Source organism: Pinus tabuliformis, chromosome 8, assembly GCF_031772625.1.
Source record: "Pinus tabuliformis cultivar Carrire ecotype Pingquan chromosome 8, CPIR1, whole genome shotgun sequence".
Lineage (NCBI taxonomy): Eukaryota > Viridiplantae > Streptophyta > Pinopsida > Pinales > Pinaceae > Pinus > Pinus tabuliformis.
This window is the reverse complement of record NC_142294.1, coordinates 527463187-527479320: the sequence shown is the minus strand read 5'-3', so window position 1 is coordinate 527479320 and position 16134 is coordinate 527463187. Positions and strand designations below refer to the sequence as shown.

Sequence of the window (16134 nt, the reverse complement as noted above, 5' to 3'; positions counted from 1 at the left end):
ACTTAATTTGCATGCTTCATAATTAATTCTCTTTGTTTATAACTTTATACAGTGATATGTAGTTTAATGGTAAGTTTCATTGGGTGAAACCAATCTCATTGAGTATATGGCCTACTATGATCTCGGTTCAAGGAGTAGATTCCCCTTATCCATGAGTCTCGGCTCTTGCTAAATCATAAGATCTGGTATATCTGGCTTGCAGGTTGCTAGATATGCTCATGGTGTTTATAAGGTAGCCACAAGGGTTGATCCTGGGCATCCCTTAGATTAATCCAAAGAATTACCGATTCACCATGGTTTAAAAAAATAAATTTAATTCTCTTTGTTTGAAAGAACGAGTGAGGATCTATGGAATATGTTTATATATCTGGCAAGGAAGACTTTCTGACACTAGACAGCTGTGCGATTATTGCTATTATAAATATTTCATATTCCAAAATATAGAGAAATTAACATTGATCTTATTGAATAGTCTTTAATGTAGCAAAGTATTACATTGAATTTTCTCTTTCCATGTTTAGTTAGATTTCTGTTAAAGCCTAACGAGAACACTCTGTGCACTTGTCTACGAATAACTCTTATTATTGGAAATTTCGTATGCTGCAGATGTGGAAGGTATCCACCGGAGGTGAAAAGTGCTGTTCCAGTTGAGGAGAGGTTTGAGCATATTATCCTTTCACTGAATACTACATCTGACCATGGAATCATTTGGATTGAGAGAGAGGCGCAGAAAGCTTTGAATGTAAGTAGAACGTTTTCCATAGATTTTTTTCACACTATTCCAACTTTCGTTATTAGTTGTATATATATTGAAATCCATTGGTGTACAACTTATTAATTGCTATGGGGAAGGGTTTAACATTAGGAGGGGCTGGAGTTTTATCTGGTTTCACAGGGTACCAGGTAGTTATTAAATTCTTTTCCTTGAATGGTAAGTCACTCATGAAACAAAATTTCAAGAGGGCATCCAAGATTTTACTTAGTTCTTGCTATTCAGGCTTATAGGTTTATGCCAGTAGGATAAATAGTTCTTAGCTTCTGAGCTATCCTACCTCTAATATGAATAGTTGACGTTTAATTACCTGAACCGGTGAGCAAACCAGTTGCTGTCCTGTTTGGGATTTGGAGTCTGGACTACAACAAATTATTAGATGAACCTAGTGTCTAATTTCTTAAATTAGAACAAAATACAACTTGACTGCGTCTGAATTGATTTCTGATGCAGATTACATTAATCTCAATGAACAAAATAGCAAATACTTACCTATAATTATTTGCAAGGGAAGCAGCAGTGGGAAGGCATGTAATCTATTTGTTAATGTAAGATGTTTTTTTCAGAAAAAAACAGGAAAGCGGCAGCAAGTGAACATAGATGTTATATATTTAGATTTACAGAACAAGAAAATATTTAGTAATACCAAATGCATGCCATAGGGAAAAATACGTGATTTAGGGATAATGCAACCAATATAGTGCTTGGAAGAAAGATGATCAGTATCACAGCAAGGAGATAGAAAGGGCTTTGAAAATGTGCATATAGTCGGTCCCCTATCCAGGTATTTTAAGTTATAATTTTTTTTCCAGAAACCAGTTCCCACTTCAAGTAAAGAAAATACATCTTCATGCAATCACATTGATCTTTATCCTTAGCAGACAAGGTTTATCAAAATGTGTTTCATTCTAGACAATCTTATTACAGCTTAGGAAAGTCTTGGATGAGCAAGAGAGTCCACCAACAAGTTTTTCTTTTTGAAAAATAGATTATATTTACAAACTGCTGTGCAAAATGTAGAAGGATATATAAAATGGACATCACAGCTCTTCCTCAAAGCTACTAAAATAAAATCATAATAATTTGTTGGATCCAAAGAATGTACATATTTGATCAACAACACCCTTAGCCAAGTGCTGATGGGTACCTCATTCCTCCACATAGAACAAAAGGTAGATGACAGGCTCACCCCATGATCAAAAAGCAACTTACACCTGATTTTCCATAGAATGAATAAGGCTGGGATCTGCAAGAAATGCCATATCCCAGAGAACACAGTACAAACTAAAGAGCGGAAATCTCCAAACAATCCAGAATGACAATGAATCCTGCCCTGAAGAAACACTGAACACTGATCCTCAAGATAACTCTGGCAAGATTTGGCGGACTAACATTCACATAAAATATGCTTCACTGTCTCCAAGTGATGGAAAATAAGACAAAAGCCATCTGAAAGTCCATTCTTGGCCACCCAAGCCTCGGATGGAATCCCCTAGTAGACTACTAACCAAGCAAAATCTTTTAGCTTATATGAAAGCCGAATATACCAAACTATGTGAAGTCTATGCACCCATCTATTCTTCGAATCATTGGGCACATAGCATGCATTAAGGAATGTGAAAATTTTTGAATCTACACATCAAAAATCCTACTGCAATCACTGGTTTATCATCTCCTACTTGTTTTTACATTCAACAAGTTATTTAATGATTTAAACAACGATGAAAACACTATTGCAGAATACACATACATACAGATCATGAACTGAAAATAGAACAAGACAAATACACGAGGGACAACGTTATTTTTGGACAGAAGGCCGAGAATACATAGCAGAGAGGCAGAGAGAGTGTCGGAGAGAGCGCAGAGGTAGCCAGAGCTGATGCAGAGGTTTGGAGGGTCAGCGCTGAGGACGCATGATGCCGAGAAACTGACGCAGAGCTTATGCAGAGGCTAGCAGAGCTGATGCTGGGCAGAAAGAGTTGCGCAGTGGTGTTTTCATGGGGCAGACTGAGAGATGAGAGGCAGACGCAGAGCCATAGAGGGTGACGCAGTTCCAAAGAGAAGCTTGGAGCAGCTTTCGTTTTCTAGCTGAGGAACAATTGAAGTCATTGTGGGGCTCATCATCCGATTGTTGATTAGTCGGAATATCTGTCTCCAAAGAGGGGTACTTCTGCCAAGGAAAATCTCTGAAGGGTGAGCCATTTTTGGCACCCTAGTTGTATTCAGAAAACTGCATAATAATAAAACCCTCATCTGCTACACCAGTTTTCCCGCATTGGGTTTTTCCAAGGACGATTGTCCAAAAATAACGGTGTCCCTTGTGTTATCTCAGTTATTTCAGTTGTTGATCTGTATATGTGTGAACGTTGCATTTGTGTTTATTTCGGTATTTATATTAATAAATAACTTGTTAATGGAAAGAACAAGTAGGAGATAATAAACTAGATAATGCAGTAGGGATTTTTGATGTGTCAGACTTAGAAATTTCCACATGGTATCAGAGCGTTGTAGATCACAGGAGGACTGAAGACACCAGCAGAAATCTGAAATTTGTAGCAGAAGCAGTGGTCACGAGAGACAACGTTGTTCCAGAGCATAAGCAGCAAGAGAAGTGACACAGAGCTTGCGTCATCATTTTGAGCCAAGGAAAGGGCCAGCACAGAGGCAAAAGAGGCTCACAAAGAGCCATGTCATCCTACTCAGCCAGGTAGGATTGACGCAGTTGGCCGGAGGGGCAGATTCAGCCTTTGTCGAGATTGCACAGAACTTGAAAGGCTCAATTTCTTCAGTTGTCAGGGCTTGGGGAGTTGTGGGTAGATTGTGATTTGAGGAGCTGGTGGGACGTTGTTTCTGTCGATACAGAACAGTGTCTAAGGAGATGGAACTAAGGTAGAGGGAGTCACTACCTCAACGGATTTCTAGCCAAGGAATCCAGATCTGAGTTGCAGTTGCAAGGAGGATTGGATAGGAGCGTTCGACTGCTGGCCAGAGGATTTCTAGGAGAGAAATCAGGACTCAAAGGGAGATTTCCAGGAGGGGAGTCGAGACTCAGAGGGAGTCCAGAAGAGGAGCTGAAATGGCAGTGAACGGACTGAGGGATCAGGACAGGTTGGACAGGGCTTCCAACTTTGTCATCTAGAAGGCCAGGATCCTGGCAATCCTGGATCGACGTCGCATCAAGGAATTTTCCTTGAAATTAGTGGCTATCCCAGTTGACCCAACTGAGAAGGAGAAGTATGAGGAAGCGATGGCAAGGGCGAAGTGCATGATCCTAGACAGGGTCAAAGATCATGTCATACCACATATTGTTGAGAAGAACACAACAAAGGAGATGTGGGACACCTTGACCACCATATTCTAGGGCTCTTCCGTGCGACGGAAGATGCTTTTGGAGAATCAGTTGAGGTCATATCAGATGCATAAGGGAAAGCAGATAGATCCATTCCTTCTCAGGTTGCAGGAGATTCGCGACCAACTTACTTCCGTGGGGTCTACACCGGATCCAAAGTTTATGGTCAGGACTGCCCTGAATGCAGTCTCCGAGGAGTGGGAGACATTTGTCCAAAGTATTTTGGGCAGGGCTACTCTTCTCGGTTGGGAGGAGATGTGGGCAGCTCTTCGACAGGAAGAGATCAGGAGGTTGACCAAGGTGGGGAGTAGTGGTAAGGAAGTGCGAGTCAAGAAAGAGGAGGAAGAGGATGCGGATCTAACATCTGCGGGACAACAAGGGAAGAGGAAGAAGAAGGATATCTCCAAGTTCAAGTGCTTCAATTGTGGGGAGTTGGGTCATTATGCATCCCAGTGTCCCAGGAAGAAAGGCAAGGGAGAAGCTTCCGATTCAAAGGCAGCTCCAGCTAAGGCAGAGAAAGAGGTCGAGACTGATGACGATTGTGCCATGAGTTCTCATGCACCTCTAGAGAAGACGTGGGGTGACATCGAGTTGTAGTCAGGAGGACTACATGCTAGGGGGCAGGATCCTTGAGGTACCCAAACTCCTGGATCACATCCGGCTACGGGAGCCTTAACAACAGTGGCATGATGACAGGTGTCGGGTGGAGCAAAGTGTGATGGATCTGCAAGGTAGGGCTAGGGTGCAGGAATCTGAGGCAATGCAGTGGACGTTGCAGCAGTGCGAGAGGCACGGAGGTGGTTGCAGCAACACAGTGGCAGCAGAGGGTGCACATGATAGTAGTAGAGGTAGCTTCAGCATCACGAGGCTTCCAAACTGAACAGGATGTCAATGTTTGGGTGAATTCAGTTACTTACTTCTCGGTAACTGAGTTGCAGTGCAATAGTTAGCAGTGGCAGTGCTATGGGCAGCATGAGGCAGCATTTTGAGAGGGAGCTGTAGTATAGATGTAGCAGTGGTAGTGCTATGGGCAGCATGAGGCAACATTTTGAGAGGGAGCTGTAGTATAGATGTAGCAGTGGCAGTGGCAGTGTCATAGACAACAGTACAAGAAGCAGTAGTGCAGTGGATGTGAGGCAGCAGGCCAAGCATCAGCACAGGTACCAATGCGGAGGATCAGTGTGATGCTTCTATGGTGAGGCATTACTAGAGCACATTCCTCGCTAAGAGGGAGTGTTGATTTTTGGTAGCATCGAATGTGCTCTAGCCATGAAAATTGGTGGAGAGGCTAAGGCACATGAGATCTCCAAGACCCAGAAATCGTTTGGAGAAATTCCACCCGGATGAAGAGATATTAAAATAATTAATATTTTTAATGGGGTTCCTAAGTCTAAACTTAGGAAAATTAAAATATTAATGTGTATTAATATAATATGGGTGAGAAAGTTCTAAATAACAAGGATCAAGCTAGATCTAATCTTAGCCGTTGATTAGGGACTTAATCTCGGTCGTTGAATCGTCAACAGGAAAAGTATAAGAGGAGGCTTGAGGGCTAGTTGGAGATACACGTAGTTGATCAGTCAATTCGATTTTCTTGGGCAGGGTTTGCTGCGAAATCAAGTTAGTGATCTATTGTAGCGAGGGGCAATTCGGCAGAAGGCCGAGAATACATAGCAGAGAGGCAGAGAGAGTTTCAGAGAGACAACGTAGAGGCAACCTGGGTTGACGCAGAGGTTTGGAGGGCCAACGCTGAGGACGCAGGAGGCCGAGAAACTGACGCAGATAGACACAGAGGCTAGCAAAGTTGACGCTGGGCAGAAAGAGTTGCACAATGGTGTTTTCGTGGGGCAAACTGAGAGCTGAGAGGCAGACACAGAGCCATAGAGGGTGACGTGGTTCTAGAGAGAAGCTTGGAGCAGCTTTCGCTATCCAGCTGAGGAACAATTGAAGTCACTGTGGGGCTCATCATCTAGTTGCTGATCAGCCGGAATATCTATCTCCGAAGAGAGGTACTTCTGCCAAGGAAAATCTCTGAAGGGTGAGCCATTTCTGGCACCCTAGTTGTATTCAGAAAACTGCATAATAATAAAACCCTCATCTGCTGCACTGGTTTTCCCGCATTGGGTTTTTTCTGGGGACGATTGTCCAAAAATAATGGTGTCCCTTGTGTTGTCTCAGTTATTTCAGTTGTTGATCTGTATATGTGTGAAGGTTGCATTTGTGTTTATTTCGGTATTTATATTAATAAATAACTTGTTAATGGAAAGAACAAGTAGGAGATAATAAACCAGATAATGCAGTAGGGATTTCTGATGTGTCAGACTTAGAAATTTCCACACACTAAGAGCTCTTCTGGACATAGGACCGCAGATATCTGAGTGTATTAATCCTAATACGCATTCTTCTCTATTGTTACTTCTGGAAAAAATTGCTTTAGCGTACTTCCCTAGCACACATCCTCTGCATAAGTCATCATGTTCACTACTAAGGATTGGTACCCCTGTAACAATCTCTTTGAGCATCCTCAGTGCTCCATGGTGTAAATGCCCCATTCGCTTGTGACATAATTCATTTCGCTCCTTCTCACCATTATAGTTGTTGTGTATCAGTGCCATTGGTGATTCAAGCTGCGACCTATACAACTTGTTGCTTCGAATCCCAATTTGTTTTTTCTTCTTCCAACTTGGATGCTTGACATATACTTTCTTTCCCATGAAGTATACATCATATTCCTTGTCCTGTAACTGGGACACTGAAATCAAGTTCATTCCTAATCCTGGTACATGCATAAAATTGGTGGCTCGGACCTTGCTTCCATTTGAAATGCTATGGTGCCCCTCCCTACTGGAGTACATTTCGTTTTGTTTCATATAGTTATTTGGAAGTCCATTTGTTCTTCTTGATGGCTCGAGAAATGTTCTCGTACTCTAGTCATATGGGCTGAAGCCCCGCTATCAATGTACCAAACATTTGCTGACGCTAAATTTGCTAGGCATGCGAATTCTTCATCTACACTGGTAGATAAATCTGAGACACTTTGAGTATCCATATTGTGCCAATTTATGACGCCAGCTTGTCCCAACAACTGCTGCAGGAAAAACTGCCTCCCACCTGAGACAAGCCTCCTTGCTAAATCTTATACTTCGTTGTTCCTTCTACCACTAACAAATTTCGATTGGAAAGACTGTAATGTGCAAATTTCTAAATGCAGCAGCATGGAATTACTCATAATTTGGAGAACAGCAATGCATAAAAAAAATGGAAACTGTACCTACCTAAACTGTTGGCGGACTCCCGGTTCTGCTACTGGACTGGCGATCCTGAACTGCTGACTGATTTGATCCAATATCGAGATGGCCAATTCCACCCGACCAGACAGAGCAACTGGTTGCTCAATCCAGAGAAGCTCTCCACCGAGGCTCTCTGTCCCTCCGTGCCCAGAACTCAGACCAATCAAAGCTATTCCACTGAAATCTCTCCTTCCGGTTTTTCCCTGAACTGTTTATCCTTCTCTGGTTTCTTCCCCCCTTCACCTGGGTCAGGCTTCTGCTATAAATCCTCTTCTCCTGGCGGTGGCCGCCCTCCCACTTGCAGCCACCGCCTCACAGCATTTACGCCTCCCTTCGATATTTCTTGCCATAAATTTTCAGTAGATGGGTAGGCTTTATGAGTTTTGGATATTATGTGTGATATATATATAGTTGATTGATATCCATGCTGTCACGTTATTTTGCCTAAGTTCATAACTTTCTTATATATATATACGTGACCTTCCTTTAATACATGATATGACTTTATTGATAGTTCTTATAACCTTTATTTAATATATTTTATAAATATTAATTGATCATTTTACCAAATATATATATTATAAATATTTAGTGTTATATATATACTTATAACATTTCAAAATATGTTATAATTATTGAATGATATATATATACCTTTTAATAATTGTAAGTCCAACTATATGTCATAAAGGTTAATGTATATATATAAATATCTTCATATATTATAAGGTTTAACATTTTTATTAATGGGTTAATTTAGATGGGTTGTTACATACATTCCCCCTTCTGAAAACTTCGTCCCGAAGTTAGAGCTTTTAGGTTCAAGGATTTAATGGACACGACCTTTCTATCCAGGTCCCCAAGCTATTCAAACTCATCCTATCCTTCCTAATCTCTTCTGCTCCCATCCTATCCGACCTCTACTAGAGTATGCCATGGCGTCAATCTTACTGACCTAACCATTCATAACACGAAGGTAACAGCGTCGACTATACCGACCTAATTACCAGTAGGCATCCGGCAGTCATCATCACACGTCTAGGGGAGCGTGACTCGCACAGTCCTCCCATGACTCCAGGTTTCAGAGGATAAACGGTGGGTAACACCTCCACCCCTCCAGTAGTATCATGGCTACTTCCCTATCATAGAATCACTTTGAGCTTTAACTGATCTGAGTTCTGTCATCACGTGGTCATCTCGAAAATTGGATCAATTATCTGCATTCGTAGTTGACCTGCAAGTTTACCTGCAATCTTATACTTACCCGGCATTTGTAAGATGTGCATCAGCATATTCGAAATAACTTATGTATGATCTACATATAACAGAATTTTGTTCATTTTCTATGCATGTATTCTGACTTTTCTATAGGGTGTATTCCCTTTCTGTCTTTTATTTCAGTTGCTCGTTTTGACATGTAAAAGATAAAACAGATTTATATTGTTCAATTCTACCAGAAGTAAATTCATTTGACGGTCTTAATCTTTACTTCAACATTTATTATTTAGTAACATAATCACATATATTGTTTTGGTATCCATGTACCAGCAGGAATTAAACACATATATTATTTTGGTATCCACGTACCAGCATGAATTTAAACATATATTATGCCGCAAAGTTTCGTACTTATCACTTATCATTCAAATGTTTTTGGTTCTCTGACAGAGGTGAAGTAAATATATATACTAAACATAGTGTAAAGTTCTTCAAAATGGACATAAACTAGGGTATCTCTGACATATGTCCTCTGTATCCTCCCAAGTCGCTGACCCAGGACTATACTTGTCCCACTGGACCTTAACTTGGTCCACCAGGCGGTTCCTCAGCTGCCGAACTCTACGCTCCAGTATACGTAACGGTTCGACCGTTATGACTCCCTCGTCCGAAACCTGCAATTCTTTCCACTGGATGTTATGAGATAGATCAGCTACATAATGTCTTAATACAGAAACATGAAATACATTATGAATCCTATGCAGGTGGGATGGCAGGGCAAGACGATAGGCAACAGGTCCAACTCTTTCCACGATTTTAAACGGTCCTATAAATCGGGGTGATAACTTTGTCCCTTTCCCGAATCGAATAGTACTTTTGTTTGGTTTGATGCGGACGAAGACCTGGTCCCCTACTTCATACCTCCTATCAGATCGGTGAGCATCAGCATAACTCTTTTGTCTATCCTGTGCTTCCTTTAATCGCTGTCTAATCTGTCTGACCTGTGCTTCCATTTCATGGATTAATTCTGGTCCTATTATCACTCGATCTTCTAACCTGTCCCAACTTAACGGAGTTCTGCAAGGTCTGCCATATAAAGCTTCAAATGGAGGCATCCCAATTGAACTGTGATAACTGTTGTTGTAAGCGAATTCAACCAAGGGTAAATACTTTTCCCAGTGGGATTGCTGATCCATTACATACATCCGCAACATGTCTTCAAGTACTTGATTTACTCTTTCAGTCTGGCCATCAGTTTCAGGATGGTAAGCCGTGCTTAAGTTTAGCTGAGTACCTAAGGCTGTCTGCATGCACGTCCAGAATCTGGAAGTGAATCGCGAATCTCTATCGGATATAATCTTCTTAGGTACTCCATGATATCTGATAATTTCGTTTATGAATACTCGAGCCACGTCAGCAACATCATAAGTATCTCTTACCGGAATAAAATGGGCGCTTTTTGTTAATTTATCCACCACTACCAGAATGGCATTGTGTCTTAGAGAAGTAAGAGGTAGTCCAGTGATAAAATCCATAGAGATGGTCTCCCATTTGGACATAGGTATGTCGTGGGGTTGTAAGAGACCCGCTGGGTGACAATGATCTGCCTTTACTTGCTGACATTCCATACATTTTGCTACAAATTGAGTGATATCCCGCTTCATGCCTGGCCAAAAGAAGAGTTTCTTGGTATCCGCATACATTTTCCCTACTCCAGGATGAGCACAATATACGGCTTTGTGAGCTTCCTTGAGGATGGTATCTCGGAGATCTTTATTATCAGGAATGTACATCCTTCCATGGAATCGCAAGATCCCATCGCTTTCTAATTCATAACCCTCGAACTTAGATTCTTTTGCCTTAATTCCCTCAAGACTTGCCCTCACTTTTAAATACCAGCTGTCTTTTATAAGGTGATCCAGCACTCGCTGTCTTAAGTCCACTTTAATGGGTATGAGAGAAAATATCCGGGGTCTCCTGCTTAAGGCATCTGCTACCACATTCTCCTTTCCCTTAATATATGATATTCCGAAGTCATACTCACTTAGGAATTCACTCCATCGCCTTTGCCTGGCATTTAAGTCTCTTTGTGTGAACAAATATTGTAGACTTTGATGGTCGCTTTTAAGTGTAAACTTTCGTCCTACCAAATAGTGTCTCCAGATCTTTAAAGCTAGCATTACCGCGGCCAACTCTAAGTCGTGAGTGGCATAGAGTTCTTCATGAGGCTTTAGCTTTCTGGAAGCATAAGCTATCACTCCCCGATCCTGCATCAATACTGCACCCAGCCCTTGCTTGGATGCATCAGTACATACTGTAAAGTCTTTGCCCATATCCGGGACTCTTAGGATTGGCGCACTAGTGAGTAGTCTTTTGAGTTCAGAGAATGCATTATTACATTCCTCGGTCCACTCATACTTAACACCTTTACGCTGGAGGGTTGTGATTGGCTTTGCGATCTTGGAGAACCCTTCCACAAATCTCCGGTAATAACCAGCTAAGCCCATAAAGCTTCGTATCTCATGTGCGTTTCTCGGTATTGGCCAATCCATGATCGCTTTTACCTTCTCAGGATCTACTGAGATTCCTTCACCTGATATGATGTGACCCAAATAATGAATCTTTTCCTGAAAGAAGGAACACTTGGACAGTTTTCCATATAACTGACGTTCTCTAAGGCAGGACAATACTAACCGCAAATGCTCCTTATGCTCTTCTTCATTCTTGGAATAGATGAGAATATCATCTAAAAAGACTTGAACAAATTTATCAAGATAGTGACGGAAAACACTGTTCATAAGATTCATGAATACGGCTGGCGCATTTGTTAACCCAAATGGTACCACAGTAAATTCATAGTGCCCAAAACGTGTCCGGAATGCTGTCTTAGAGATATCATTTTCAGAAATCCTTAGCTGATGATACCCTGATCGAAGATCAATTTTTGAAAAGACAGAAGCTCCTTTCATTTGATCGAAAAGATCATCGATTCGCGGCATAGGGTATTGATTCTTTACTGTAGCTCGATTCAAGTCCCGATAGTCTATGCATAATCTTAAGGATCCATCTTTCTTCTTCACAAAAATTACAGGAGCGCCCCAAGGTGAGGTACTGGGTCGAATAAGCCCTATATCGAGTAGTTCCTTCAACTGGATTTGCAATTCCTGAAGTTCTGGAGCTGTCATTCTATAAGGCGTTTTAGAAATCGGCTGGGTACCTGGCTTTAATTCAATAGTGAGATCCACTTCTCTTACCGGGGGTAATCCTGGTAGTTCCTTTGGAAATACATCCGGGAACTCGGCTATCACCGGATATTGTTCTAAGGACGGTCCCTTTTCCTGGCTTACTTCGTGAATTGCATAAGCCTGACAACCCTTTCTTAAACAACGCTTTACCTGCATTGCTGAAATGTAGCGTAAAGAAATTTCTCTCTTGATCCCTTGAATTTGGATTACTTCTCCCTCATCATTTAAGCCCAAAATCCTTTTTCCATAACAATCCACCCACGCTTGGTGGGCTTCCAGCCAATCCATACCTATGATAAGATCATACGTCCCTAGGGCGGTAACGTACACTTTTAATTTAGTCGAACAGACCCCTAGGTCAATTTTGCATTGATCCACACTCAAGCCCACGGTTTGGAGTTCTCCTGAGGCCATTTCCACTTGGTGGAAATCATTTTGTCTACGAGCTGCCAGCCCACATTTGTTTAATGCATATGACGAAATGAAACTATCTGTGGCACCAGTATCAAATAATATTTTGAGTTTTACACCATTGATCATACCTGAAGATTCCACTACAGTGGATTGATGGGCTGCTTGGTCGTGGTTGACTACTGCATGAATTCTATGATTACTTCGCTTGGCTGATATCGGCTCCCTCCCAGTGCTTTGCAATATGTCCGATGACGCTTCTGGGCAGTTACGCTGGAAATGCGGCCCCCCACATCCCCAACAATTGAGCTGTGCTGATCCTCTTGAATCGGGGTGTGAATTTCTAGAGAACGAGCCGCGTCCTCCCATGTTGGTTCCTCTCGCACCCCTTCCTCTACTGGTAGTCCCTCGCAATGCCCAAGGTCTGGTGCTGGATGATTCCGCAGCTATAGTGTTTACAGCCATGGGAACTCTTGTCCCCATACTTGGGGTAAACCTGCTACCGTAAGGTGGCCTCGAGCTACCTCCTCTGAAAAAGTTCCGTGGAGCCTTCCCTGGAAGTCCTGATTGTAAAGGCCCTGCTGGCCCTATATCCTTTTTGATTCCAAGGTGCTCTTCTGCATAACGGCTACATTCGACTGCCTCGGCTACCGAAGATGGTTTCCACATACTTACTAAGGCTCTGATGCGAGGGTTTAACCCAAATATGAAGCGTTCAGCTTGACGCTCATCAGAGTCTAAGTAGGGAATGTATTTTACCAGCTCCATAAACCTTATTTCGTACTCTTCCACCGTTTTACTTCCCTGAATTAGTGTATGAAAGGCTCTGGCTTGCTGCTGTTGAAAGTATGGAGGTAAATACTTCGCGCGGAACCTTTCCTCAAACAGATCCCAAGGAACGTTGTCTGATGTAAGGTGTAGCTGCTTTTCCAGGTTTCCCCACCAAATCAGGGCACTTTCCTTTAGTTGAAACACGGCAATTTTTGTTTTTGCTGCAGGCGAATATTCTCTTAACCTAAAGCACCGGTTCATCCCTTCCAACCATGCCTCAGCGCGTTCACCAGCTCGACCTCCCGAAAATTCTGGGAGTCTAATTTTCTGAAGCTCTCTAGAGATGTCTTCTCTCGATCCTCTGGGCTCCAAATTATGTGGTTCCGCTGAACTGGTGGCTGCATGCTGAGATTCCTCTTTGTTTTTAGCCTTAGTTGATTCCTTTAATGTTTCCAACAAGGCCTGCAAAGAGTTCATTATCACAGCCAACTCTGGCGCTTGAGCGTTTGATGTTGACTGCTGCCTTGGTGGTGACGAGGGTGAGGGGGATGGCGACGGTGGCGGTGGCGATGGCGACGGTGGCGGCATTAATGGTGATGATGCTGCCTGGTCACGTCGTCGCCGCTCATACGTCTTTACCATAGTAATGGTTCCTGATCACAAATAAAATGTATATATATAAAAAGAATTTGAGACGGATAACCAAATTTTAACACACTAATTTCATTGCAACTTCACATTTAAAAACGGGTATAGTTTTGCTATTTTTACCCGCTAGGCGGATCTTACTGGTACCGAGGTCAAGGAGGATGGCCTCGCGACCTCCTTGTCCTAATGCAGGGTATTCTATCCTAATATGAATAATGCAGAAGTGTATGGTTATTAGCTCCTAAGGTGAGACATCTAAAGTTTATTTACCTAATAACATTCACGAAATGAAAATGTTAGATGTCTCGTTTATAATGTTCACAGGTAACATACATGGCATACCCCCCCCCCAATCTGATTATTACATTTAAGGCGGTCATATATCTATCTCCCGAATATATTACTTGGATATGACCTTTAGCCGTAAAACTTACCATAGACATGTCCTGATTAAAATCTAGAAGAGGCAAAGTTCAACAGTGAATCATAAAAGTGGATTGGGTTCTAAGCGGAGAACAACAATGATTTATGATTTCGAGAACCAGTTCTGTGAAAATGGTCCCGTCCCGTCTGACCTAGCTCCTTATAAGTTCCACTCTGGATCATAGGTCTAGAAGGCATCTTAAGGAAATCTATAGAATTTTATTTATTTATTTATTTATTTTCATCTGAAAAGCACAAAACTTGCAATGCCTTTGAATCTGAGGATACCAATTATATCATTCAACAATTTGTGCTCTCCATTACAATCGATACTTGGGTCCTATCCTCCCGTATTTGAACTTTTGGGCCATTTCCAATTTTCCAAGCCAGCCACTAAAATTTGAGAATTCAAGGAGACAACTTTCAGCAACACTGACTGGAGAATTCAAAAAGACGACCCAATTGACACCCACAGAGAGGGAAATTGTACACACCCAATCATAAAATAGGTTTGAGATAGAAAACAAGAACGTGATTTCAATTTGATAAAGAAAATGAATAATTATAAATTGCAAATTTCTAAGCCCCCTTATTTTCATGCCCTATATAATCATCTTTATGGACACTGCTATTGGCAATGGTCCCTTAAAATCAGAACTTAAAATCTTCACAAATACTTTCTGAAAGCAGTAGCAGCCCAATCCATACAAAATAAAGCAGAACCCAAAATTATCGAAATCTCAAACTGCCTCTGGACTAGAACAAATGCTAGCCAGACAAAGAAACCAAAAAATAAAAATAAAAAACATGATAATTCAAATAATTTAAGATTTTGGGAAAACAACGGCTGTCTGGATATGCACCATAAAGATACAAGACCAAGCCAAAAACAAGAGCACAGAGGTGGACCAATTTGGCACAGCACCAGGGCAAATGGGGTCGCATCTATGATGGAATTTACTGATGACACTACCATATAATGTATCAAGAATATTAGACCTATAAGTTTCTTCGGATTTCCATGAGATTCTGTTTTGCAATGTGCCACTTGTTACGCTATTGAAACGCATCTATGCACAAAAGACATATCTATAGAATTTGTGTACCACAGTGTATTTAATTAAAAAAAAAAAAAAAAAAAAAAAAAAAACTACCTCTTTATATAAATATCATTCATTACTCCACTTTATAATACATATTTATTTAAAAAAAAACATAATTATTTCACAAAAAAAATTCCAATTATTTTTTTTTTTTTTTTTTTTATAATAAAAATTGCATATACTCCTTTTTTTTTGGATTTTAGACACCACATCAAACAATCCACAATAAACTTTTCAATGGACACGCAGGTACGAATACAAGACGTTATTGGAAATACTTACCCAGATGTAACCTGAAAGTGAAATTTAATTTGAAAGACCGCTGCGTATTTAACCGGCATCATCTATTTACCCAATGAGTGTGTTTTCTGTGCAGGTACATGGTCATTCACAATTTTAAACAGTTTTGCTTGCCGGATAGAGGGTTTACGTCTAAACTGCCAGAGACTTCCAATTAAACGATCCTGAGTATCGCTTGGATTTCATAAAGACGGCCAGTAGACCTTTAATGTTAACTAACAATGATATGCGCAAAAGAAGAAAGCGGATGTATTTCTATGTTATAAGCAAGCTTTTTTTTTAAACAGAAAATCGGAAACCGCCGATGCCTTCCTCCCGACGCCCACCGTGGGGCTCGAACCACGACCACAAGCTTAAGAGCCTCGCGCTGAAAACTTTAACTTTAAATTCGATGTTACCAAGTTTGAGCTAAATTATTCATTTTATTTCTATAGTTTCTTTCCAGAATGCGCTATCTATCATACCCTAAGGTCATAATATATGAAACTGTTTAAAATTCCAGCATACGCCATCATCCTCGTTGTACCGCTTAGCTTGAATCTGAACGCTGACACTGGGGTTTCCCTCAACAATCCACGTCCGACCCCTAAAACTCCCCCGA

At 41.3% G+C, this 16134-nt stretch overlaps 1 protein-coding gene across 3 annotated transcripts in view; it reads left to right on the top strand.

The window, feature by feature from the left end:
• LOC149236477 (uncharacterized) overlaps nucleotides 1–16134 on the top strand; it is a 390522-nt gene that overhangs the window by 227235 nt on the left and 147153 nt on the right. For all 3 annotated transcript variants that reach the window (XM_089372399.1, XM_089372400.1, XM_089372398.1), the window contains exon 4: nucleotides 607–742. In XM_089372399.1, coding sequence (XP_089228525.1) covers nucleotides 607–742 — 136 coding nt within the window. The remainder of the gene's footprint in view (nucleotides 1–606; nucleotides 743–16134) is intronic.